The sequence below is a fragment of the Vulpes vulpes genome, chromosome 12, assembly GCF_048418805.1.
Source record: "Vulpes vulpes isolate BD-2025 chromosome 12, VulVul3, whole genome shotgun sequence".
In the NCBI taxonomy this organism is placed as follows: domain Eukaryota; kingdom Metazoa; phylum Chordata; class Mammalia; order Carnivora; family Canidae; genus Vulpes; species Vulpes vulpes.
In genome coordinates this window covers 23,351,020-23,375,669 of record NC_132791.1, presented here as the reverse complement: position 1 = coordinate 23,375,669, position 24,650 = coordinate 23,351,020, and the positions used below count along the sequence as shown (strand labels likewise).

Sequence of the window (24,650 nt, the reverse complement as noted above, 5' to 3'; positions counted from 1 at the left end):
AGGCCTGCTCTGTTGGCACCTCTGCCCAGGCTGGGGGATGACCTATCCATAAGCAACTGTAACCTAGAGTGGCGAGTGCTTTGAGGGGGGATGCATGTCCCATCTCTGGGCAGCAGTGGAAGGTAGGCAATGTCAGGGAAACTTGAATCGAATATTGAACAAGTGGGAGCTGGGGGGATGAAAGAGATGAATGGAGTAGGGAGGGACAAGAGAACAGCACATGGGAAGGTGTATTAGTTTCCTGTTGCTGTTTTAATCAATTCCTATAAATTTAGTGGCTTCAAACAACACAGATTTATTCTCTTACAGTCTGAGGGTCAAAGGTCTAAAATCAGTTTCATTGGGCTAAAGTCAAGGTGTGGGCAGGGCTGGTTCCTTCCGGAGGCTCTGAGAACCTATTGCCTAGTGGCTGCATGTATTTGTTGGCTTACATCCCTCCTTCATCTCCCAATTTCCCATTCCATCATCCCATCACCTATCTGACTCTCTTTCTGCCTCTTTTCTATTAGGATTATTGTGATTACATCGGGATCACCTAATAATCCAGAATTAATCTTCCCATCTCAAGAACCTTAACTTAATCACAGTGGCAAAATCCCTTTGCCATATAAGTTAACACTCACAGGTTCTAGGAATCAGGGCGTGGACATATTTGGAGGTCATTATTAAGCCCACCACATATTATCTCACAATCTTCAAAACATCCTATTAGGAATCCTGTCGTTCTCAGATTGAAGATGATGAATCTGAGGCACAGAGAGGTTAAGTGAACCTTAAAACAAAAGAAATAAATGGTCTTTTTAAAAATTGACTGACTGAAAAAAATACATGCTTGTTATTTAAAAATTATAAACCATACAAAAGAATACAAAGAAAAATGCAACATATCACTGAGAGTCTCACCACTCACAAATGGTCAGTAGTAACATTTGGTGAGCATAATGCATTGGGGTGGGAGCAGGGAGTGAAGAGAAAGGTATGTAAAAAGAGAGTCAGAATAATTATACAAGAATGGGACATGCTACAGAAGCTTTTTTTAAATACAAAACATACAAAACATACTTTCACTTGAATTGAGGGAAAAGCAACTCAAGTGAAAACAAAAGAATGCTAAACTGCAGCTAAATATTTCTTCACCTCAAAAAATATTCATTCCTAAAAGACCCCTCTCAAGTTAAAAGCAATTTTGATTAAGAGGTTGGAGCAGGGACCCCTGGGTGGCTCAGTGGTTGAGCATCTGCCTTTGGCTTAGGTCGTGATCCTGGGGTCCTGTGATTGAGTCCCCCATTGGGTTCCCCGCAGGGAGCCTGCTTCTCCCTCCGCCTGTCTCTGCCTCTCTCATGACTAAATAAACAAAATCTTAAAAAAAAAAAAAAAGAAAAGAAGAGGTTGGTAGTAGAATTTGTATCCTTAGGTGTCAATTTTATAAGCTATTAGTTGCTCAGAACTATGAAGGAAAGTCCAAGTAGTACTTCTGCTCTCCTTCTCATCCCTCTCACCAGATTATATTGCCAATGTTGTTCTAAGTTTATAAGGATTTATATTTACATTCTGTTCTACTAAAATTCCCAGTTTAATCTTAACCTAAAGGGAATTAATGTTCACCACTCTCCCTTATTTTGATTAATCTCTTGGCTGATTGGATTTTGTCACTGTGTAGTATTTTTCTCAGAAGGGCTCATGGGTTCTGTATCCCCAAATTCATGATTGAGATCAACCACTTTGTTGGTTATGTTTTGAGGTAATATTTGTTTACCCTCAGAACTTCATAGATATTGATTGCTTTATTACTTAGATTCATGGAATGTGATGCTGAAGAAAATCCAAGATCAGACTGAATTTTTCCCCATACATGACTTGCTCTTTTTGCCTGGGTTCCTGAAGTCTTTTTATTTTATCTTCAAAGTTTAGTAACTAAATCAGTGTCTTAATGTCCATTATTCTGTATCAATTCTTCTGGCATGGGGTGTGCACTTTCCATCTGGGTATTCAGTTCTTCCTTAATTTCAGGGAAAGCTTTTCTATATTTCATACCTTAGTATCTTTTCCTGTCCATTTTTGGAACCTCTATGTTTAGGGCTGCCAACAATCATGCTTATGGTAGCCTGTCTTTGTCCTATTAGCTTCACTCTAATTGCTTTAATGTCTTTATCTTTCCTCATCATATTTACTTTCAGGATCTCAAAGCCTTTCCTACAAATCACTTTGATTTCCAGCCATATCTATTCTGTGTCATTATTGCTAGTCAGTTGCATCTGTAATGGTATTGTTTTGGTCCTTTACTATTTTTCCTTAGTTCTGCAATCTCCCTTTTCATCTCATTATGTTGTTTTATCATCTTTGAGTCCTTGTTCTCTGAATTTCATACTATTCTTAAGGCCTTCCATAACAGGAAGAACTTGCCGGCAATCTTTTTATTCCTTTGGTTGTTTTCTTCTAGATTGGGTTCCTCCTTTATTTTTTGCATCCTGTCTTCCTTGTTCCTTTCCCATCCCTCCCTCCCTCCCTCCTTTATCCTATCCCCCCTTTACTTCCTTCCTACCTCTATCTTGGCTGTGATCTGAATGCCTAAAGGCCATGCCATTGTCTTTCCATTTACAATAATCTACCAGGGCTCACAGTCAGCATACCTCTCCTTGCTCTGGTGTGTAGGTCCTTTGCCCCTTCCCATCTGGACCAGTTTACCCTCCCCCTGGGAGCTGTGGTTTGAAAGCTAGCTCTTGCTTTCAAACTCACCCACCCAATTTCTGCGCCCTGAGGGTGGTTTGGCTGGGGCTACCTGCACTTAGGCTCCTCTGAGACCCTCTTAGATATCTTGGTCCAGCCGGGAGGTGGGGTATATCCCAAATTGCAGATTTTGGGTTCTTCCCCCAACCTCACCGCCATACTCTGGAGGTGGCCAAGCCAAGGCAGCTCTTCTTGCCTCTCCGGAGGTCTCATAGAGGAACACAGGGGCTTCTACTTACAAAGGCTTTTCCCCAGACTTTTCTTAAGGCTACCTGCTCACACAATAATCCATTTTCCTCAGATTACAGGATATTAGTGAGAGTTGTTGGTACTTTGTTGACTCATCTTTCTTTTCTCAATGCTCCTTTTGGGCATGGGATTAGGAGACATGCCATTCACTTGTTGTACTATTATCTTCTGTTACTTTCCTTGGCTATCACATTTTAAGGTTTATACAAAAACTTTGCTTATTTGGTTGGACTTGAGTTGGTAGCAGCATTTTTGTTTTGGTTTGGGCTTTTGTTCATTTTGTTAGTGCGGGGGCAGGGGTAGATATGGAGTAGAGTGATTATGTGATGGCTTCACTTTGCCTCCTAACCCAGAGAACCCACTCTTGCCTTGTCCATACTTCTTCCCTCAGATCCCTCCTTTGGGTAAGACCCTAGCAGCCCCTAGCAGTACTTTCGAATCTCTGGAGTGAAACAGGGGCCCATAGGACTAGGCCTTAGTACAAAGTGGGTGTTCAGTCCATGGTAAAGGAATGAGCAGGAGGCAGCAACAAAGGGACCTCAAATGCTTCACAAGAGAGAATCCCGGCAGGGCACAGCTTGAACCAAGGCACAGAAGTAGGACAGACAGGAACAATGACTGGGGAATGGGAGAGAGGGGCAGGTAAGGGGTGTTTCTAGCTGGAGGAATGCCAGCTGAACGTGCAGAAGGAGAAAACCTGGAGATTAGGGCAGGTATGGCCTAGGCACGCAGTCTGGTCTCCCCAGGTGTGACCAAAACACTTAGCTCTTGGACTCTCAGGGAATACAAGTAGGGAAGCCTAGTTCCTATCTCTCATCTCAGCCCTTACCCAGGCAACTTCTCCACCCCACTTAGACTGTTCTTGTGTCCCAAGGGTGCTCTTGCTCTCGTCCCTATAGCCACAGGTAAGGCTTTAGCCATGGCCACACTAGATACCTTCTTCACAGGCTACACACTAACATACCCATGGATGTGCCCCTGGTCACCTCATCACACAAAAACAACTTTGTGGTTGTATGCCATCACCACAAACTTGCAGATGATGGCACAGTGACACATGATATTGAGAGTACACTTTGCACACAGCTGCACTCTCTCTGGCCGCCCCCTGTCTGGCTCCCCTCTCTGGGACCTTTGCCTCTGATTCTCCTGAGAGCTCATTCTGCCCCCTGGTGGCCACTCCCTTAGCCATTGCCCTTCTGGAAGGACCCTAATTATCCACTCTCCTTGAAGGCCTAGTTTCTGCCCAAAGAAGCTTCCCACCTTAAACAGCCTCTCCCCTCAGATTGGCACTGTCAAACCAGAGCTCCTCAGATCCACTGGCCCATAGATCTACTTTCCCATCAGACCAGCACTGTTAGGCAAGGCCTTCTCAAATAGGGTGACCAAAAGTCCCAGTTTGCCTGGGCCTGAGGGATTTCCCAGAACTTGAAATATTCAGTGCTAAAAATGAGAAAATCCCAGGCAAACCAGGACTAATGATCCTGTTCTCAGACCTGTGTGCCTTCAGAATGGTCTCTCCTCAGATTGGACCCTCCAGATGCTTCCTCAACCAGTCTACCCCCTCAGATTGGCCCTTCCAACCAAGATCTCTATAGCAGCATGTACCAGACCTGCCTCCCCTCAGACTAATCCTATTACACTGACCTACTCACCTTCAGCTTAGCCATTCCCCCACTGGAGTGCCTCTGTCAGAAAAGTTCTCTTCCAGCTTCTCCTCATGCTGGCTCCATCAGACTCCCCTCCTTGGACCCCCTTCCCCTCTGCCCTCCTCTGAGGATAGGGAAAGGTATGAGGATTACACCCCAATCTTTTCTGCCCCCAAGCACTCTGTTCTTTCCAGGTAAGATGAATTTTCCCAGAGTCCCAGTCTAGGGAATTAATGAGCTCACAGGGCTCTGGGGAGTTCACAGGGGCAGAGGCTGCCCCAGAGGGATTCCTGCCCACTCTCTCTCATCCACGTTCCTCTCCTGGCTGGCTACTGGAAGGCAGATGTGGGGTGTATCAGCTATCTGCCGCCTGCCCCGGAGCAGAAATGAAGGGCAGGCAGGTGGCCGAGAGGGGGCAGCAGAAGCCAGGACAGTCCCCAGCTCAGGCCATAGAGGCACAGTGGCCACAGGCTGGGGTCTGGACCAGGGCAGGAACACAAAGAAGGAGGCAAAGAGAGGGAAGAGCTGACAGAGTCAGGGAAGAGGAACAGAGACACAGAGATGGGGTGGAGATACATGCAGAGACAGAGAGACAGACACACAGAGACAGGACGGAGAACAGAGAGACAAAGACAGGGATGGAGACAGCGACAGGAGTTAGAAACATACACAGAGAAACATGGGATAGGAACCAGGACAAAGTTATTCAGAGAGAGGAATGGGACAGAGACTAATGGAAATGGGTTCAGTGAGAAGAGGATGGGGGCAGAGACAAGTTAGCCTTATAGGAATGGGCATACCGAAAGGTCCCTGTCTCCACTGCCCGGTGGGGGAGCAAAGAGAACTAGTGAGCTGAAAGACTGAGCCACCATACACACTGGGCCTGGGATCCAAGCATCCCCTGACAGCCCTCCTCCACCGTTTTAATTCTGTGGGATCTGATTTAGCTTTAAGAATTGATAACTATACTTACCCCAGCTCCCCTGAGCCACCATGGGAAATAATGACGTGGAGGGACAATACTTGGGAGGCAGCAGCAGACAGCACGCCAAGACCCTCCAGAACGAGCAGCCTGTGTGAGGTTGAGGGCCAAGACTCCCAAAGAAAAATGACCATGCCTAGGCCCAGGGCCGTCAGAGGCAACAACACTGACCCCCCAACCATCTTGGCACTTAGGACAGGGCTGGATTTCTCCTTAAGGTTGGGGGCAGGGAGATGCCCAGTCTTCTCCACTGGCCTCTGAGGCACAAGTAGGACACCTCCTTTCTCTCTCTTCCCCAGACCCTACATGATTGCTTTCCCGTGTTGCTAATGGAGGCCAGATTGCTGATGCCCGAGCCCTGGGTGGGCAATGGGTGGGTCAGGGCTGACCAAGGCTCTCAAGGCAGGAAGGCAGCACAGGCCAAAGACCTCTGAACTTTAGCCCTACTACCGCAAGGACAGGGAAGGGGAAGGCTCAGACCCATCCCAGGAATACAATGTCCTTGGCAAGACTTGGTGCCCCCTGCTCCCTCCACTCCTGCTGAACCTGGAATACAGGTTGAGGCTCAAGCTACATCTCACAGAAACCAGACAAACAGGTAAATCAGGGGTCCACAGTACAGAGGAGCTCCACAGCCACTTCTCTCACTGGGAGCCTCTTCCTGTGAATGAGGAGTCATGCATTCCCATAGCTGAGGCTACTCAGCTTGGAAAGCCACAGGCCCCTCTACTCTGACATCAGGCCTTCGTTTTCCATGAGATCTCCCACCTGGAACACCCTTCTCCTCCTGTAGAGCCTGGCCTGGAAGAAAGTCAGTCACCTTCACTCTGAGCCCCTTACCCAGACCCAAGCCCTGTCCAGGCCTAGCACATCAGTGCTTGAGGCAACATGGATCCTCCCCCCAGGGGCACGAGCTCCCAGGGCAGGCCTGGTGAGACGGGCAAGGAATGTTCATTTTCTGACCCTGGTCTGAAGAAGAGGGTTTGAATTGGGGCGGGGGGGGGGGGAGTGTAACATCATAGGATTAGTGGCTTAGCACACAGCACCTGCTGTGGGGAGTGTGTACACAAGTCAGTGCATTCTCTTCCCAGCCACCCAGAGCAAGTCTAAGCCTGGCTCCCCAGGTTGGGGCTCTGGGATGATCCTTTGCTCTTACCCTCAGGCTGGAGGCACCTGCCAACGTGGCCCCAGCCTTAGGTAACCTCAGCTAAGGAACTACAGTGGGCATCCCACTGTAGTGGAAGCTACACTGGCTTCTACAAGGGGCTGGACTTGAGCAGGCATGGGGCAGCCACAGGTCCCTCCTCTGAGGAGAAATCAAAGGGACCTTAGAATCCCAGTTTGAGGACTGGAAGGGTGTAGGCAGGGTACACAACTGGACCAAAGACTGGGCACTTTGTAAAACCAAAACCTACTCGTCTTCCGCTCACACTGAGTCCTGACTGTAATCTAACCCTGGGGTAAATCCTGCACCCTACGTTCCCAGTCCTGAAGCCCAGGTCCAATTCCCAGTCACATTCCAAGTGGCCTCCTTCAGGCACCCTCCCGCCCTGCCCAGGCCCAGTGCGTTCTGCACTCTGAGCCTAAGAGCCTAGCTGAGCCCCAGGCCTGACCTGCTAGAGCCCCCTGAACTATGTCTCCTGGATGATAGGGATGACAACACCCCCCTGCCCCAAGGACGAAGTTTGGCCTCCTCACCTTGCATCTCTGCTTCAATGGGTAAAGCCTAGGGTTTTTTGGAAGGCAGCTCTGGAGATGACCCTTGACAAGCCTTTTCCCTGTCAGGATTCAGCAGCCTCCAGGACTGACTGGACATCCTCATGTGGGACCTGCTGCACTGGGACCCCTCATTCCCCCACAACTCTGACCCTGGCCTCCAGGGAGCCTTATCCTCCAAAGAAGCAGAAGGCCCCAGCCCCAGACACCTCTGCCTGAGTGCTCTCCTGCCTCTCCCCATCTATATGGAAAGAACGGTCTCTCTCCAACTAGAATGTCTTCCCTCCTCCAGGTCTAGAAAGGGAGGGATCCTTAGAAGAAGGATACCCTCCCAAAGTGGGTCTGTTCCAAGGACTCATGAAATGGTGACGTTTAATGAGAACCCCCCGCCCTCCCACCCCTGTATATACATCTATAAAAAATTCAAATACAGCAAGTTACCATTGAGTCAGACTAGAAGGGATGATAGGGCATTAAATACTGTGGGGTGGGAGCAGGGAAAGGGGAAGGTCGTACAAAATGGGCACAGGTAGGGGAGTGAGAAGTGTGGGCACTGGGGGGAGGGGGATGGCTGGGCCCCCCCAGCATCAGGAGCTTATAATCTGATGGTGGCAACAGAGACCCTGGGACAAACAGGAGGCTGGGGCAGGAGGAGAAATTATGGATGTGAGGCGTTCCCCTCAGACCCCCCCAAGGGCTCCTGGGAGTCGCTGGCATTGGAGGGTCCAGCCCGAGGGGCCAGGGCGGGGGTGGGGGGTCTTTGGTGGGTGGGTTTGCTGCAGGGTCCTCCTCTCCTGGGGGAGGGAGAAGGACCAGCGTGATGTGGCAGGGAGAGGGGGTGGCAGGCCCGGGCCTGCCGGGGTCTCTACAAATTATGTTTGAAGAGAATGCAGAAGGTCCTCCTGCCCGTGTGCAAAATAGAAACGGGTCTGCGGGCTCAGCTCCGGCCTCCTGCTCCTCTGCAGGTGCGCTGGCATGTCCTCACGGGATGCCGGGCTCTGGGGAAACAGGGCAGGGGGCCGTGAGGGATGAGGGTGGGATGGGAGTCCCCTCAGGGTCCCCTCTGCCACCCAGCCCCACACTTACCAGATCAGGAGACTGTTGGCAGTGGCAGCAGCAGCAGCCAGGGCCAGAGTTACAGGGACATGGATCAAGAAGGGTGCTGAGGGTCTTCCGCCACTGCCCAGCTCCCCAGGGTCACAGATCTTCGTGGTGGGTGGGGGTGCCAGTGAGCTGGTGGTGCTGGTCGTGGTCTCTGGGGAACATGGGGGGAACTCAGGGCAGGGCCAGGTCTGCAGCCCAACCCAGATCTGGGGGGTCGAGGCACATTGTTCCTGCTCCCTGTATTAGACCCGTGCTGCCTCTCCCATCAGACAACCCCTGCTTCCTCTCTCAAACATGTCCTGCCTCACCCATCAGGCTGACCCTGCTTCCCCAGGGCTCAGAGATGACTCCTCCACCCAATGGTCCCCCACCAAGAATGTCCAGAGAGCAAGGACCAGTAACAGCTCGGGCAGGACAGACAGATAGGAGTGTGGCAGCCACAGCATGCCTCGGGCAGAGGCTCTATGGCTCTAAGTCCTGGGAGGAGTTGGAAGGTGCTAGACAGAGCCTAGCCCACTGAGAGAACAGGGGGCGGGGCAGAGGGGGGGCTCACCCGGGGCCTGGGCCTCAGTGGTGAGGTGTCGTGGCTCCTCAGTCCAGGGCGTGGCATGAGCAGCCACACTCCAGTCACTCCACGTCCCAATCTCATAGTCCTTGGCCGCCACCTGGATGATGTACTCCTTCCCAGCATAGGCATCTGTGATGGTGTGTGTTGTGCCATCTGACAGTTCTACCTGCAGCCAGACCATGGGATGGGGGTAGGGGGTCCTGGGGGTCAGGGGAGTGAGGCACCCCCAGAGGAACTGAGAATACTTCAGGGGAGAGAAGAATGAAGAACCCCCCTGGAGGAAAAAAGGACTTCCCTGGGGGAGAAAGAGGATAGTGAGAAAATTCCTGAAGGAGCATAAAGACATCTCAGGGAGGAGACACTGAGGGAGGAAAGAGGATCCTGAAGGAGAGTAAGAAAACCTTTAAGGAAAATGGGAGCACCCCCCAGGAGAGCAGGAGGAGGACTTTGCTCTCAACTGTCATCCCCGCACCCTCACAGCCCCCAGCAGGAGCCCACTTCCCTGCCTGGAAGTGACAAGAGTAACAGGGAAAGAGAGGTGATGGTGATGTGCTGTCCTTTCCCATCAAGCAGGAGTTTAGAGGGAAGGTTATAAACACAGACATGGAGTCCAAGTTTTAGCTCCATCCCCTCCCAGCCAGGTGACCAAGTTACTTAACCTCCATGTCTTGCCATCCTGATCTGTAAAATGGCATCAGTGATCTGTCTCACAGGAGGATAATGAAGACCCTGGCACATGGTAAGCACCAAACACACGTCAGCCAGCTCTGTCATTATCATGGGTTCTAGCTCAGAGCCTGGCTTCCCAGGTGCCCCATGCACCCATGAACCTGGCCCCAAGAAGGCCTCAGGATGGTTATCACCCTGCCTAAAGTAGAAGGGGCTGGAGGTGGCAGCAGCTCCCAAGCAGCAGGACAGCTGCACCATTTCCTCCTGGAGGCATCGCCACCCCCACCCCCCCACCAGACCAGCCCTATTCTGCTGGTCTTCCCCCACCCTTCAGGCTGGCTTGCCCATCCGGCGCCCCTCCCAGTCCCAGGCTGGGCTCTGGTTCATCTCAGCGGCACCCGCCGCCTCATTAAGCCTCCTCGTAAACAGGGGCAGCCGGCAGGGGCGGAAGAGGGGGCTGCTCTGGGCCACGTCTGGCTTCAGGGCTTTTTTGGTCCCTGTTCCAATCTTCCTTCCCGGAAAACTGGGGTCTGGGTTACCTACTTGACAGGCTGTATGTGCACATGTGTATTCATGTGTGTGAAGGTGGGTCTAAGTAGAGCAGGAAGCCCTTCCAACAACTCCCCCTCCCACCCCCATCTGTGGCTCCTGAGGCAGGAGACAACTGGTAAAGGTCAGGGTCAGGGTGAAAGTCATTTGGGGACCAGACCTGGGCTCAGTAAGTCCTACTCCCAGCCCAGGAAGATCGGTGGACTCCACAGACTCTCCTCCCCTGGTGTTGGGGCCCAGTTCCTCTTGGTACTCTACACCCTTTTGCCCTCCAAAGACCCCCTCTGGCTAAGTAGAGAGGGACAGAGCTATGGAGAGCAGATCAAATTACTACCTCATTGGTGGGCTTATGGTGGGCACCATACACTTCCAGGAATATGGCCCAGGAACCCAATGCTTTCCTGGCAGCCACATCTCCTACACTTGGGCCCTTCTTGCTGGTTATGACTGATCCCTTAATCCACACCCTTAAGAGAACTGCTCCTCAATTGGCAGGAATTCTCTAGTAGCTGGCATTTGCCTAGCTTCAGAGTCCTCTATGCAGTCTGCTGTAGCAAATGTCCGTCATACCCTCCAGCCTCCCTGCTGAGTTAGGGCCAGAGGAGAAGATGCAGGGAACCCATGCTGGGTCCCAGCACTTGTCCCACCTTGCACATGCTGAGAGAGCTCCTGCCAGACCCCATGGTGCCCATTCTTGTAAATCTTGGCCTGTAGCTCTCCTTTCCTCTGGAAAACCCACGTGATGTTTTTCTCTGCTCTCCCCTCCCTACCCTCTCCCAATCATTCACCTGCTTCTCTCCAATATAAAGTATCAGGGAGAGTAAATTCTATGTAGGGCGAAAGTCATGTTCAAAAGAGCCATAAATCTAGCCAACTGCAATGCCAATGAGATATGGAATAGGGCAAGCACGTGCCACATGTCATACATGTTCTTACCACAGAGTCCTCCTACTTTGTTCTGCCCTCATCGGTGTGGGGGTCAGTTCTGTAGTGCATGGTCTTGGCATGTCAGTCAGATGCATGTATGGAGTGTGGTTCCTGCTGGGGACCACGTGTATGTGTACATGCTCCCGTGTGTGGCGGGCGGTGTGCCAGGTCCACTGTGAGGCGTGTGCGCTGCGATGCGCAGGGCTGCTGCCTGTAGCTCGTTAGCAGGGGAGGGGGGCTTGTGAAACTAGACCCTGGTTATTAGCAATGCATTAGGCGCGGGCAGCTGGCCAGGCAGGAGGGACTCCGGACTCTGTCAGAGAACATGTGAGCAGCCTTTGTGGGGGCCAGGCCTACAACCCGGACAGGCACCCTGGAATCAAATTACACACTTTAAAGGCTAACTGGAAGGGAGGCATAAGGAGATGGGGCTGGAGCCTGTGGGTGGATTGACCACTGGGTACCAGCCTGGGTTAGCCTGTGAAGCACCCTTCATAGCCCCAGCCCTAGCCCACAGAACTCACGGGCTAAAAAGCATGCCTACACTCTGTAGCCCAGGGCTATAAAGGAGAGAGAACATTGAGTCTGCCCCAACCTGCTGGCTGCTCCTCAGAGCTACTGTAGTGTGATCAACATGCCAGACCACAGCCTTGACCCCATACCAGCCCTTATCTATCCACCGCTTCATTCTCAACCTATGTTACCTTGTGACTTGTGACCCTGAGCTGACCCCCAGGTTACATCTGACTTTGGAGCCCTGACACTAGTCATGGCCTGAACTCATACCCTGGAACAAGTTTGACTCTGCAGCCTGATTTTGATCCCTTGAGACCTTGAGACTATGGGGAACGTCCTGTCCCTTGGGTCCAGCACAGGCCCACAGCCTGGGCCAGAGTCTAAGACGGAGATGCCCGAACAGGACAGAGCCAGAGTTAAGGGAAGAAAAATACCACCTGCCCCGCCTGCCACCTGTCTTCTAGGATTTTTCCCCATTACCCTGGAAGCCACAAAAACAGATGGTCCCATCACATATGGAGGTCACGGGGAACCCTTTAGGGCTTCAGAGTAAGATACCTTCCTCAGCCCCATCCACCCTCCCAGGCCCATCTGATCCTCTAGGCTTCACCCTGGAACAGCTACCAGCTGATATGGGTGCTATGGATACCTCCCATGCCACGTGGCTCTGATGCAAGCACTTGGGATGTAGGCAGGGCCAGGCACTCACATGCTGCCACTGGTCCAGGATGAGGGGTCGGTAGCGCAGAAAGAACTTGAGAGGAAAGGACTCGGGGTCAGGCCAGGTCGAAGGGGTCTGCCAAGTCACCTCTAGCCGGCGAGGGTTGCTGGGTACCGGTCGGGCTACCACATTTTCTGGAGGGTCAGGCTTCACTGTTAAGGAGACACAGCCTCATTACCTCACTAATCTCTGGGAACAGCCCCAGTTTATCAACCCCAGTCACCATATCCACCATCTCACATCGCCAACCACTGTGATAATTGTCACAATTGCCACCCCTCTTCTCTGTTGTCAATTCTGGCAACTACCATTAACAACCGTCTGATTATTTCCACCTCTCACATCCCCGTCACCACCAAGGACTGTTGCTACAGTCACGGTCACCAGCTCAGGATAGTGGTAGCCCAAATTTCATCCCATCATCCCAACCCCATGCTCATCATGACCAGCATTCCAATTACCAGGTCTATATAATGGCTCCACCATTACCAAGCATTACCTCCATTGTCACCTGGATCACCCCCTCCTGCACCAGCATGATACACTCCCCTCAAACTTGGCTTTTCACCTCAACTCTTCCATTTCCAAACTGAGACACACTCTCCCCTGGAAGAGTCTGGGTTTGAAGCTGCTCTGTGGGTCAAGGTTAAAAGATAGTCCACAGGTGCGGCAGATCTGAGTTGGAGGCAGGCTGAAGACCTGATGGGAATCTAAGGGCCCACCTCATGTAGAAACAGTCTGGGGGACTCAGCCATGGTATGGAGGGCAGACAGAGGGTCTGGCTGGGATGGGGTAGGAGCAGGCAAGGGTTCTGGCTGGGATGGGGCAAGAGCAGGCAGGGGGTCTGGCTGGGATGGGGTAGGAGGAAGGAAGGGGTCTGGCTAGGGTGGGGTAGGGGCAGGCAGAGGGTCTGGTGGGGGTGGGGGTGAGGGCGGTATCTGTCCCAGTCCTGTCTCCTGTTCTGACACCTCATTCATCACAAGCCGTAAGGAAGCCATTAGTGTGGGGGGGGGGGGGGGGGGAGGCTGCAGCTGCACAAGGGTCTGGCCCAGCCTGCCCCCATCCCCCTCCTGTGTACTCTGGGAGCCAGAGAGACGATGGAAGAGCTGTTGGAAAGGTCTCTTGGCCCCTGCAGGTAAAGGGCATTCACTCAAATGTTCACAGGTATATATATATACCATGAATATACGTGCACATGTATATATATATGCCACATATATCTATGCACACATGTGAATATCCCACCAATGCTCAAATACACCTCTGGCACACATCCACTTACATACTCCCACTGGAGTACACTGCAGGGACCACCCCCGCCCCACGCACCAATGGTGAACTCGTCGAAGGTGATAGCTGTGGCGTTGTGGCCCAGGGCATTGCTGACACTTATGGAGACCTTGTACTTGATGGTGGAGAACAGGTGCATGTAGCGGATGTGGCAGCGGTTCTTGAGGGCTGGGTCCTTCTCACAGACCATAATTTTGGAGCCATGCCTGGGGGAAGGGTGAGGCCCAGGCACTGTTACCAACATCAAGGGTCAGGTGGGGCAGAGGTTGGGGGAAAGTCAAGCCCAAGGCAGACTAGGGTCTGGACTGAGGGCATGGTGGGTGGTTCAAGGAGAGGTCAGAGGTCAGGGTTGGAACTGGGTCACAGGCAAGTCTACTCACAGCACAGTCACATTGAAGGTGTTGGGGATGTAGGTTGGGGTGGGCAGATGCCAGCTGCAGTAGAAGCCCTTGGGGTAAGTGTTGGAGCGGCAGCTGAGCACGGGCTCCCGCGGCGGCACTGGGGGGTGAGGACAGCACGGTCAGGGTATTCTTGGAGCTCGTCCCTTGCACTGGTGTGGGGACAGGTGGGCCCCAGAACCCCAGCTCTCCCCCTTCAACCCATCAGCAATGCCAGAGGTTGGGGAGGGGTGGCTGTCAGCGAGGGTCTGAGGCTTCCCAGGCTGCAGAGAGCCAGATGTTTAATTAAAGAAAAACAAGGGCTATATGAAGAGGGAGCCCCCCCCACCTGCTCAGTGGAGGTGGGGACTGTGGGGAACCGGGGGCTGTGGGCCTCAGCTCATCAATCACAGGATGGAGGTGATGTCTGGGGGAATCGGCCCCAGCCCCACATCTCCTGACATGTTGTGTCCATGCACAGAGAAAAACTGCAACAGAGGCTGAGGGCGGGATGGGGGGTTGTCTTGACTAGGTCCTCCAGTTGCTAGAATAATCAGAGTGCACTCCCTGGAGAAGAGTCATCCTAGGCTTCCCCAAGTAGAGATTTAGACGCACAAGGACAAGCCTGGTGGTGCCACAGGAACAACAGCACTGGGTGGCTATGCATGTGTGTATCTGTATGTAGGTGTCTATAGGCACAGGTATACATGTTACATGCGTTTCTGTGACAGCAATGACCCATGATGGAATGTAGGTCCGTGTATAATGGGCATGGCTCAGAATGTGTATCCCTGTGTGACTGCATGTGCGTGCATATGCCTGTTGAGAAGAAGCTACTGTTCCCTTGGTGTATACCCCACCTAAACCCTAGCTCCCAGCTCCTCCATCACAGACTCTTTAAAGAAGCCCCTTACTTGATTAGCAGGTTAGCAGCTGTCTGCAATCTAGAATGGGGAGTCCTAGAAAGGGATAGAGACCTGCCTGGGATCACACAGCAAGTCAGAGCTGGGACTAAACCCCAGGATGGGGATACCTACTTACATGACCACACATACACACCTGGGAAGTCCTTTCTGCTATCTAACCACACTTCTTGCTGCTGTGAGTACTTAGCCCAGCTGTCCCACCCTCAGGCATTGGGTAAGGCGTGAGGACAGCCGGCTCAGGTTCCTGGAAGGAGGCAGCTTCTGTGATCTGACCCAGGCAAGGAATGTCCGTCAGTGGCTCCAGGGACACTGACACCTCCCTCCTGTGTCCCCCCCCGCCCCACCCCCTGCCTGACAGGTGGACAGGAAATGGGAGGGGGCAGTTCAATAAGCCAGGGAGCTAGGGACTGTGAAAGGGGGAGTACATGTCTATGCTTGCCGAGTGGCCATGGTGACATATGGGAACTGTGGGCTTTCATCCATAGTGTACACGGGACTGTGACTGAATCTGATTGCGTGTACACAGCCAGTGTGTATGAAGTATATGTGTATCAGGGCCAAACCCCCAAGGCCCAATCTGGCTTTGCAGCAGGAGATAAGAAAGGGTCAGAAAGGCATCTGGGAAGCCTGGGTGTAAGTAGCAGCTAGAGTGGGCTACACTGTGGGCAAAGGTGGCTCCATGCCCCAGGCCTGCAGGGGAGAGCCAGAGCCCAGCTGAGCCCCCACAGGGGCAACTTGCATTCTATCCACTGCTGTCTGCCTCCCCTGGGGAGCCTTCCTGGCTCTGTGTCCATCTTGTGTCTGTTCCATGTTCATCCTGTGTGCCTCTCATATCCCTTCCCTATCTGCCCAGGGGCACAGAGGCATGGGGGTGGGGTGGGGGGTGGCCAAGGACACAGGAAGTGCCTTGTGGGGGCCTGTAGGCCAGGCCAGAGTTGGCAGCCACCCCAGGAGAAAAGGACATTCCGAGGTCGGCTGAGAAGCCTTCACTCCCCCTCCAGCCACCACCCCCCCTTATCCCCACAGCTTCAAAGGAGAAGGGTGCTGGGGGTGGGGTGGGTACTGAAGGCTGCAGAGTCAGCTCCCTGCTGCCTGGGACTCTTTGGAGGGCAGAGCGGGCCATGGCACTGGACTCACAGCCCCCACCCCCCAGCTAGGCTCCCTACTAACCAGTCCCCTCCATTCCCTCTGACCATCTTCCCCCTCAAACCAGTTCCTCTCTGACTGGGCAGGTCATGGGGGACCAGGGGGCCAGGCAGGGCTTTGTCTGTCATCTGGCTACTCCTGCCTGGCCTTGGGCCCTGAGTAGGGAAGGGCTTGGGTTTCCTGACAGGGACCAGGTTTCTCAGAGGGAAAAGGAGGAAAGAAAAACAAAGAAAGGAAGAAAAGGAGTGACTTGCTGCAGCTGGAGCCCAGCTGAGGGGCCGGGTGGGCGGAGGTGGGGGTGCTGTGAGAGACCAAGTGCGAGGTTGTGGGACAGTGTGTGATCAGGCCTGTTGTGAGTGTGCTGCAAGATGGGGGAGAAGCTGTTTTTAAGACATTGCAATTGTGAGGCTGTGTGTTAACTCCGAGAGCCTTCGTGTCTGTGACTGAGACTCTGGGCAGTTGTGTAACTGTGCAGTTGGCTATGTGTGACTCCAGGCAGGCTGTTTGATTTCAAGACTGCCTGTACGTGTATGGCTGCGGGGCTGAGGTACCCTGAGAATATGTGTAAGGTGCGCCATTGCATCTGAAACACAGTGACAGCAAGACTACATACCTGAAACACTACAGAGGAGGTGAAGCTTAAGCCTGAATATACTTTTCAAACTGTGTGTGTGGGAAAGTGCTCAGAATTCCAAGTGTGTTCACATGTATGAGCTAAACACCACATGAGAACATGTTAGAGGCTGTGTGTGAGCACAAACTCATATGCACATGTGTCAGGTCATTCTCTGGGCAAGTGGACATACTCCTGGATGCCCAGGCATTCCAAGTTGCCCCTCGTGGGGGGCTCCTAAGATGGCCAAGTGACTGTTTCAGCCTGTAGCAGGATGTCCTTGGGTCCCATGCGGGCCATGTACGCGTGTACATGTGTGCGTGTGCCCCCGCTGGCCCAGGGTTTGTTTGTTTTCCTCCTAATTGGCTTGTTTTTCCATGTCCAGCCCACCAAACCGCATGTTTTTCCTCTCATCTCGCCAGCCCGCCTGGTCTGGAGCCCCCGGCACGCACAAGGCCTGCCCGCCGGCCCAGAGAGAAGGAGGGGCAGGCTGCCCACACCCCTGGCCAGGCCAGATCAGGCTGGGTGGAGCAGGGTGACCCTTCCAGCTCCAGCCGTGCCCAGGTCCCACCCACACTCCTCCTGTCTGGCATCAAAGCCCATAGCCTGTCCCAACCTTATCTCATAAAATCTCTCAAGGCACCCCAACTTCTGGATTCCCAGATGCCCTTCTCCTGCCTCCCACCTGTCTTTTTCCCCCAGACATCTTCATCCACAAGCTGCTCTTTCCTTCTCAGCCAAATGTGACTGAGGGGGAAGCAGTGTTGAACCAGAGGTTCAGAGTTCCTGTCCTCACTAAATACAGATATTCAAAAACTGGACAAAGAACTGTCCATCTAAAATTAGTAAATTACTCTGATTTATTTTAGCTTAAAATCAGAAAGACACTGAATCAGCAGTGTCTAGTAAACAAAAGGATGCTACTAACAGTAACCCTGAGATCCTGTTTCCTAATGTGGGTGGTCCTTTCATCATGCAGGGTGAGGGACTCCTCTGAGCTGTTTGTGAGCATCCACTGGAGGGCAGGGAGGTGGAGTAGGAGAAAGCAGTGCAAGGATAAGTCTGGTAAGGGGACTTTCAACAATGGGGCACCTGCGTGGCTCAGTGGTTGAGCATCTGCTTTTGGCTCTGGGCCTGATCCCAGGGTCCTGGGATCAAGTCCCGCATCTGGCTCCCCACAGGGAGCCTGCTTCTCCCTCTGCCTATGTCTCTACCTCTCTCTGTGTGTCTCTCATGAATAAATAAAATCTTTTTTAAAAAGGGAGGAGCTTTCAACAAGTTATTTTTATGATCAGTTTCGTTGGAAATAGAAACACGAAAATCTTATATGTTTAGGATAAATATTAAGTAATTTTTGGCTTGGATGACTCACAAATTGGGGTAACTTTGTCCTGTTCTCTGAGTGTTGGCTAGAAGAATAATTTGATATTGAGTGTTGCCAAACCCAGTCTCTTGTTACTAATATAAAGTGACTGAGACAATCATGATTAATGTCCCTTGTTCCTCTGACCAGCTCTTTAGAAGCAAATAAGGCAATGAGAGATAAGTACCTGTTACTAATGCTATGGCCAATTCACAGCCAACTCTCCTCTGACAGGCAGAGCCTAGGGAGTGGTCACTATATATATAAAAGGTCTGGGCTCTGGTCACAACAGGGCATCTGTGGGCATGTCCTGTGGGTGCAGACTACAGACATCACTACTAGACCCAATTTCCTTCCAATAACTTCTCAAAGATCAAGTCATCAGGAATAAGGCTGAGGGTCACCAAGGCCTAGCCATCATGGCCAGCCTTGTCCATCCTAAGGATTTTTGGACTCAGATTGAGAAGACAGAAGAATACTGTCAAATTGGTCTTATCCTTCTTCCATGGCACTCAGTTTATGACATTTTCTCTGTGTAAGAACATGGGGCTAGGCTGTGTTCTACTTCCAGTGGACCTCATGGTGGGCCAGGATGAACTCAGGTAGGCTGGTCCTGTATTTCTCAAGCTGGCCAACAGGGGTCACTCCACCCTTGGCTTGAAACTAAAACACATGGTTATGATTGCTATCTTTCCAGTTTGAACACATGAAGGCTTTTCTGTGTGAAAAGGAATATATCCCCAGCAAAACATATTTTCACCCCTCCTCTAATCCCACTGGTGGGTCAGTGGTTTGTGGACGACCATGAGCAACCCTTCAGCCTAACATTTCCAATGGTTGTCCATACCAATTTCCTGCTCCCAGGTCACTTAAGCATTTCCTCCCCTCAGCAGCTCCCAGGGAATAAAGAAACCATCCAAAGAAAATGGGGTGCATCACCCAAATGGGCTGAAGCCAGAAAAACATGAATCTTTGGCTTAAGCAGAAAAGAAATGGAACTATTTTCAGAATATTCCGTTGATGGGTGCCTGCCCAGCTGACCCTCAGCAACATTGATAAGCTCATTATTCCAACTTCTCCAAACCTGTCTTCTGAACTTCATTCACTCACTCTTCCCTCTACCTTCCTATTGGCTCCTTCTTATCTTTTTGTGGCTCATTTCTCTCCATCAATCCTTTATAAAGTGATAGTCTTCAGGGTCCAGTTCTGGGTCTTCTTCTCTTTTCATCCCAGAGTCTCTCCCCCTTGGCCATCTCTGCACCTGCCCCCCCATGGCCTTTCTCATCCCATCCTCAGCCCAGGCCGATTCTGAGCCCCAGACCTTCAGATCCACTGGCTATAGCGAGGACCCCAACCCAACATACCTACAGCAGATGGTGGTGGTGCCACAACAGATCCTTGGCTCATATCTGCTGCCCTCTTCTGCGGTTCTGTGTCTAAGAGCTTTCATTGGTCACCAAAATCTGCATTGCCTGCTGAGGCATCAGGCCAAAAATGCGGGGGAATTAAAACATCCCTGCCCCCACCCCAGGAGACTCCTTCAACCAAAGACTGGGCAGGAGTTAGTGTATAAACTTCTGAGCTCCCTTCCAGCTCAGGCACAACTCCCAGGTACATGTTCTACTTGGGCTCTCAGTTCTCCCATGGTGGAGCTGCAGTTGCCCAGAAGATAACTGGATAACTCCATCTCTCTTGGTCCTCTAAACTTCCTTCTTCTGTCACTTTCTCACTTCCTTGCGGTGTTTCTGCCATCTGACAAATTATTTGCAGATGAATTCTCATCTTGGGATCTGATTCTAGCAAAACCCAAAATAAGACGACTTGCATACTACTGTCCAAATAGAACACACTATTTTCTTTTAAGTAGGTTCCATACCCAGCATGGAGCCCAACATGGGCCCTGAACTCAGGACCCTGAGATCATAACCTGAGCTAAAATCAAGTATCAGATGCTTAACTAACTGAGCCACCCAGGCGCCCCCAGAACGCACTATCTTTTCTTCCAATGACCCTTCCACTTTGCCTCTGTTGCAGCAATTGGTAACATTAGCTGTCTTGACTCTTCCTGCTCTCTACTCTCCTGTCCTCTCTACCTCCAATCTACCACTGACTCCTAGAGATACCACCAGACCCTCTCAACTTCCCCAACTCCATGCCCTGATCCCTCATCCTCATCATCTCCCCTGCATCTAGCAACAGCCTCCTTCCTGCCCTAGCATTGCCCCCATGCAACCTGTCTATGTTCATCATGAGAAGGATCTCTTAAGAACATGAGCCTGACCATGTCACTCCCTAACTTCTAGGATCGTGATTTGCCCCATCCCCTCCTTTAGCTCCCTTCCCCCATTTACACCAGCCCAAGGGGCCCTATCATGCCCTCCCAGCCTCTGAGCCTACAGTCACACTTAGCTCTCTCCCAGAAGGGAGTTTTTCTTTTTTTCTTTTTTTTTTTTTAAAGATTTATTTATTTATTCATGAGAGACACACAGAGAGAGGCAGAGACGCAGGCAGAGGGAGAAGCAGGCTCCCTGCAGGGAGCCCGATGTGGGACTCCGATCCTACATCCTGGGATCACGCCCTGAAGGCAGACACCCAACCGCTGAGCCACCCAGATGTCCCCCAGAAGGGAGTTTTTCAATGTATCCTCGGAATCTCCCAATCTCCATGTGCCTCCCACTCTAGGAAGTGTTCTTTCTTCCCTGGAGCCTCCCAGAGTGCCTATTCCTATACCTGCATAACTAGCTCCTGTGCAAGCACACAATGGAGTGGGATCACTCTGACTTGAAGCTGTGACCCTGGAATTCCTCCCTACCAGGCCCCAGAAGGACCAGGTCCTGCTATCCTTCCTCTGCCTATCTTGTCATAGGGAACGTGATTTCTGGATCTCAAAGGCCTCTGGCATGGGGTGGGGGAGTGGGCTGGGGGTGGGATACATGTGCAAAACGCCCAGAGTTCTGAACTCAGTGGGAAACACTGGGCTCAGAGGTCAGAAGAGAAGGCTAGGATAGGATTAGGGAGCAAAGGTCAGGGTTCTGCAGCCCCCCTCCCCAAAAGGAAGAGGACTTAATCTGGACCACGGGTCTAAGCCTCACTGACAATCCTCTTGAGTGAAGTGGGAGGTCAGATGAAGGATTGGGACCAACACTTACAGCCCACATGTAGGAGGACTTGGTGGCGCAGGTGCCAAGAGTCACGGTGGAAGCAGGCGTAGAGGCCGCTATGGCCCAGTTCCAAGCCATGGAGCACAAGCTGAGAGCCGTTGAGCAGGTCAAGGGCCAGGTCTGTCCCATTTACCCTCCATGTCACTGCTGCATCCCAGTTTGCTGTCCCACATGGCAGAGTCACATCTGAACCTAGGCGCTCATACTGCACGTGGGGTGCTTCTGTGAGGGGGCAGGGAGAGCACAGGGCAAAAGTCACAGGTCAGAGCCCTGCCTTGGTGCCACAAGGTCAACACGCATGGATGAGAACCTATAAATGAGAAGTCTAGGCCAAGAGGCTTAGTGTCTGATGGTGTGTTGGGAGATGAGTGTGTAACATTTCTCTGTGGCTGTGCTAGCATACAGGTATGTGAGTGTTTCCAAATTTGTGTGTGTGAGTGTGCATGTCTGGGGATTTTATGTGTGAATGGATGATCTTCTGTGTGTATGTGTGTCAGAGAAAGTTTGTGTAGAGTGCTGAGAGGAGTTAAATCTCAGTGAAAACCCAGTTTGCCTCCAGTCACTAGGTCCTAGTTTTCTTGACCTCCATGACCCTAACCTCGCCCAGCCCCAACCACTGACATCTGCTACCAGGCAAGCTGGAACTGAGGGGTCCTACTTCTGGACTCCTTTCTCTGTCTCTTGTCCCTATCTTGGTCTCTGTCCTGCCTGTCTCCTTCTCACTCTCGCCCCCCTACAAACTGCCCCTAACCTGCCCCACTTCAGCCATCCAGGGCTCGGGTAGCAGCAGAAGGGAGATCCAGGATGGGAGCCCTGGCAGCTATCAACTTTGTGAGACAGGAACTGCTGGGGTTGGGGGGGGGGGGGTGGCGGGGGAGTGCTGGGACAGAGAGAGCTCTCTGACCATTCCTCTCCTGCCCCCAGGAGGGGCCTGTCAGAGCCAAAAGCAAACCCCAGCCCTGGCCTCGGCAACCCAGGCGTGATGGACTGAACCCAGGAGACTGGAAGGGAAGGGTGGGAGGGAGCACCTGTCGAGAGGCAGCACTAGGTGGGGGAGGTGAACAGGACACAAAAAAATCGGAGACACTGATCTACAGACAACTGAGGAGAGGCAGGCATGCAGAGCCGGGTGATGTGAATCTAATCTCCTCATTCCTCATCCTGCCCCCCAACCCTGGAAGGACAGATGCTTCCCCCAGTCTTGGCCAGATCTGTGGAGTGAGGATGGGAGGGGAAGAGCGAAGCAGGAGGGGGGCATGGGTGGAGGGGGGGGGCCTGCGGGATCCCTCGTTAACACTCGCTTACATCTCCCCTCCAGAGAGCCACCCCGCTGAGTTGGGGGATTTTCAGAGGCAATTCCTGTTAACGAGCCAATTAACTTGGGCCAGTGGCCTCTTAATTAGACTTGTTAACACCACCAGGACTGCAGGGGGCAGGGATCCCCCTATGCCACCAGCCACCCCCTTCCCTCCATCGCGGCCCCCTCCCCAGTACTGCTCTTCTCTGTGCTGGAACATCTGTCCCTGCTTGCTGCCTCTGCCACCCTTCCTGTGTCATGGGCTCTCTGTGTCTTCAGGTCCCCCGCTGCCCCCCACCCTGCTGCCTGCCTCTGTCTTGCCCCTCACTGAGCCTCTGGTCCCTGTCCCTTGTTGGAGGAGAGGGAAGCAGGAAGCCCAGCCAGTCTTGACCACTTGTCTGTGGGGCCTGGGACCAGCTAAACAAAGGATGAACGGCGGAAGGGCGGTGGCTGGGGGCCTAGGAGGCCACAGCTGTGAGGCTGGACCAGAGACTGAATGGGGACCTCCCCCGACCAGAGGCCCAGTGTCCAAGGCTCAAACCATAGAGCTCCCCCAGTCCGCCAGCCCTAGCCATTGAGCCCCCCCTCCAACCTCCCCTGTCAAAACCTGGAGCTTCCAGGAAACATGCCAAACCCCTCTCTCTGAACCCCCCCACCCCAGACTCTGCATCCAGCTGCCTGAGGAGGAGGCTGAAAACTGACCGTAGGGGAGGGGGTGTGGCCACTACGATCTCAGCGGTGACGCAGCAAAGCTGACCAACAGCAGCTCAGGACTAACTTGGACCCAATGTGGTTCTCTCATATTGCTGGGCAGGTACAGCCACAAGATGAGGAAACAGCCACCCGACAGCACAACAAATATAATGACAATGCGCTAACACTCCCAAGTCACCCTGTCTGCCTCAAAAGGCAACAGAAACACAACCTGACAACAATGACAAACCAACAATGTAAGGGCAGGGCAGGAATGAAAACATGACAATGCAATGACAGAAGACAACCACAGGCCATATGCAGAGGTAGAGGGGGCAACAGGACATGACAATCATGTGAGACACACACTGCCACAAATGCTACACTAACACAATAACAGCAATACACATAGCCCTGCAAAAGCTCCAAAGATGGCAAGGATTTAATCCTTTGTCTCTGGACAGTTCTCTTCCCGCCCTGTGGGTGCCCCTACTGATGTGCTGTCCATTTCAGAAATTAAATCAAGCAGCAGGGGGAGGATGGGGTTCTTGGCCTTGACGTGGTGACAAATGCTCCAAAGGAATCAGCTGTGAAAAGGTTGTTAGAAGCCAGGATGAGAGACAGAGACAGGATGAGGTCATGGACATGGAGAACACAGAAGGACAGAGCTGATGACTCCCTCACACCTGCGTACATGGGCTCACATGGGGACCACATGCCGGAAACAGTCCCCCTGGGCGTCCTAAGCAACTTCACATTGCCACACACATAGGATGAGGACAGTTCCCACAAGAAGAACACACACACACAGCACAACTGTCCACAAGGTCACAGCCACACAGAGACACAGTCCCACCTAAATGGCTAACACCTAATACAAGATGATCACATGCATATACACGGAGGGCACTGTCACCCAGAGGCACACTTACGCATAAAGGCACAGTCTCACATCAGGGAGACAATTTGACAAGGACCCAAACATACAGAGACAGAAACAGAGAGGAACTATCAATTACACAGAGTACAGTCTCAATCACAAGGATAAAGTCCCACAAAGAGCATGGTCACACATAAATAGGCAATGTCACACACAAAGCACAGCCCCCAAGGATACAACCACACAGAGAAATGCATTCGAACAGGGATGTGGTCTCACTCATGCACAGAACCTAATGGACAAGGACAGTTATACATGCTCAGAGATGCAGACTTAATGCTCAAGCCCTTGGTCACATGTGACTCTGCCTTTACCCAAAATACAGGGCAGGAGCCACACCAATGGGAGCGGCCACTGGCAGGTCTAAGCAGATGAGACCAGCAACCAGAGCCTCAGACAGACTGCCTGCAGATGGGAGTTAATGGGCTAGCCTGGTGGTCCTTTCAGTCCCTGCCCACTGGGGAGCA

At 52.2% G+C, this 24,650-nt stretch overlaps 2 protein-coding genes across 7 annotated transcripts in view; one reads left to right on the top strand and one right to left on the bottom strand.

Annotated features, from left to right (window-relative positions):
* Positions 1 to 24,650, top strand: part of DNAI1 (dynein axonemal intermediate chain 1) — a 115,317-nt gene that overhangs the window by 74,544 nt on the left and 16,123 nt on the right. The window contains exon 20 of one of the 3 annotated variants that reach the window (XM_072728064.1): positions 7,393 to 7,755. The exons of 1 other annotated variant lie outside the window; for it this stretch is intronic. In XM_072728064.1, coding sequence (XP_072584165.1) covers positions 7,393 to 7,542 — 150 coding nt within the window. In that variant the 3' untranslated portion in view covers positions 7,543 to 7,755. Of the gene's footprint in view, positions 1 to 7,392; positions 7,756 to 24,650 lie in introns of those variants that run through there. One more of the 3 variants, XM_072728068.1, reaches the window with a different exon arrangement.
* CNTFR (ciliary neurotrophic factor receptor) overlaps positions 7,679 to 24,650 on the bottom strand; it is a 38,443-nt gene continuing 21,471 nt past the window's right edge. For all 4 annotated transcript variants that reach the window (XM_026008943.2, XM_072728071.1, XM_026008944.2 and 1 more), the window contains 7 exons: positions 21,242 to 21,475; positions 14,048 to 14,165; positions 13,707 to 13,873; positions 12,366 to 12,529; positions 8,981 to 9,161; positions 8,410 to 8,578; positions 7,679 to 8,321 (listed from right to left, as the gene is read on the bottom strand). In XM_026008943.2, coding sequence (XP_025864728.1) covers position 8,321; positions 8,410 to 8,578; positions 8,981 to 9,161; positions 12,366 to 12,529; positions 13,707 to 13,873; positions 14,048 to 14,165; positions 21,242 to 21,475 — 1,034 coding nt within the window. In that variant the 3' untranslated portion in view covers positions 7,679 to 8,320. The remainder of the gene's footprint in view (positions 8,322 to 8,409; positions 8,579 to 8,980; positions 9,162 to 12,365; positions 12,530 to 13,706; positions 13,874 to 14,047; positions 14,166 to 21,241; positions 21,476 to 24,650) is intronic.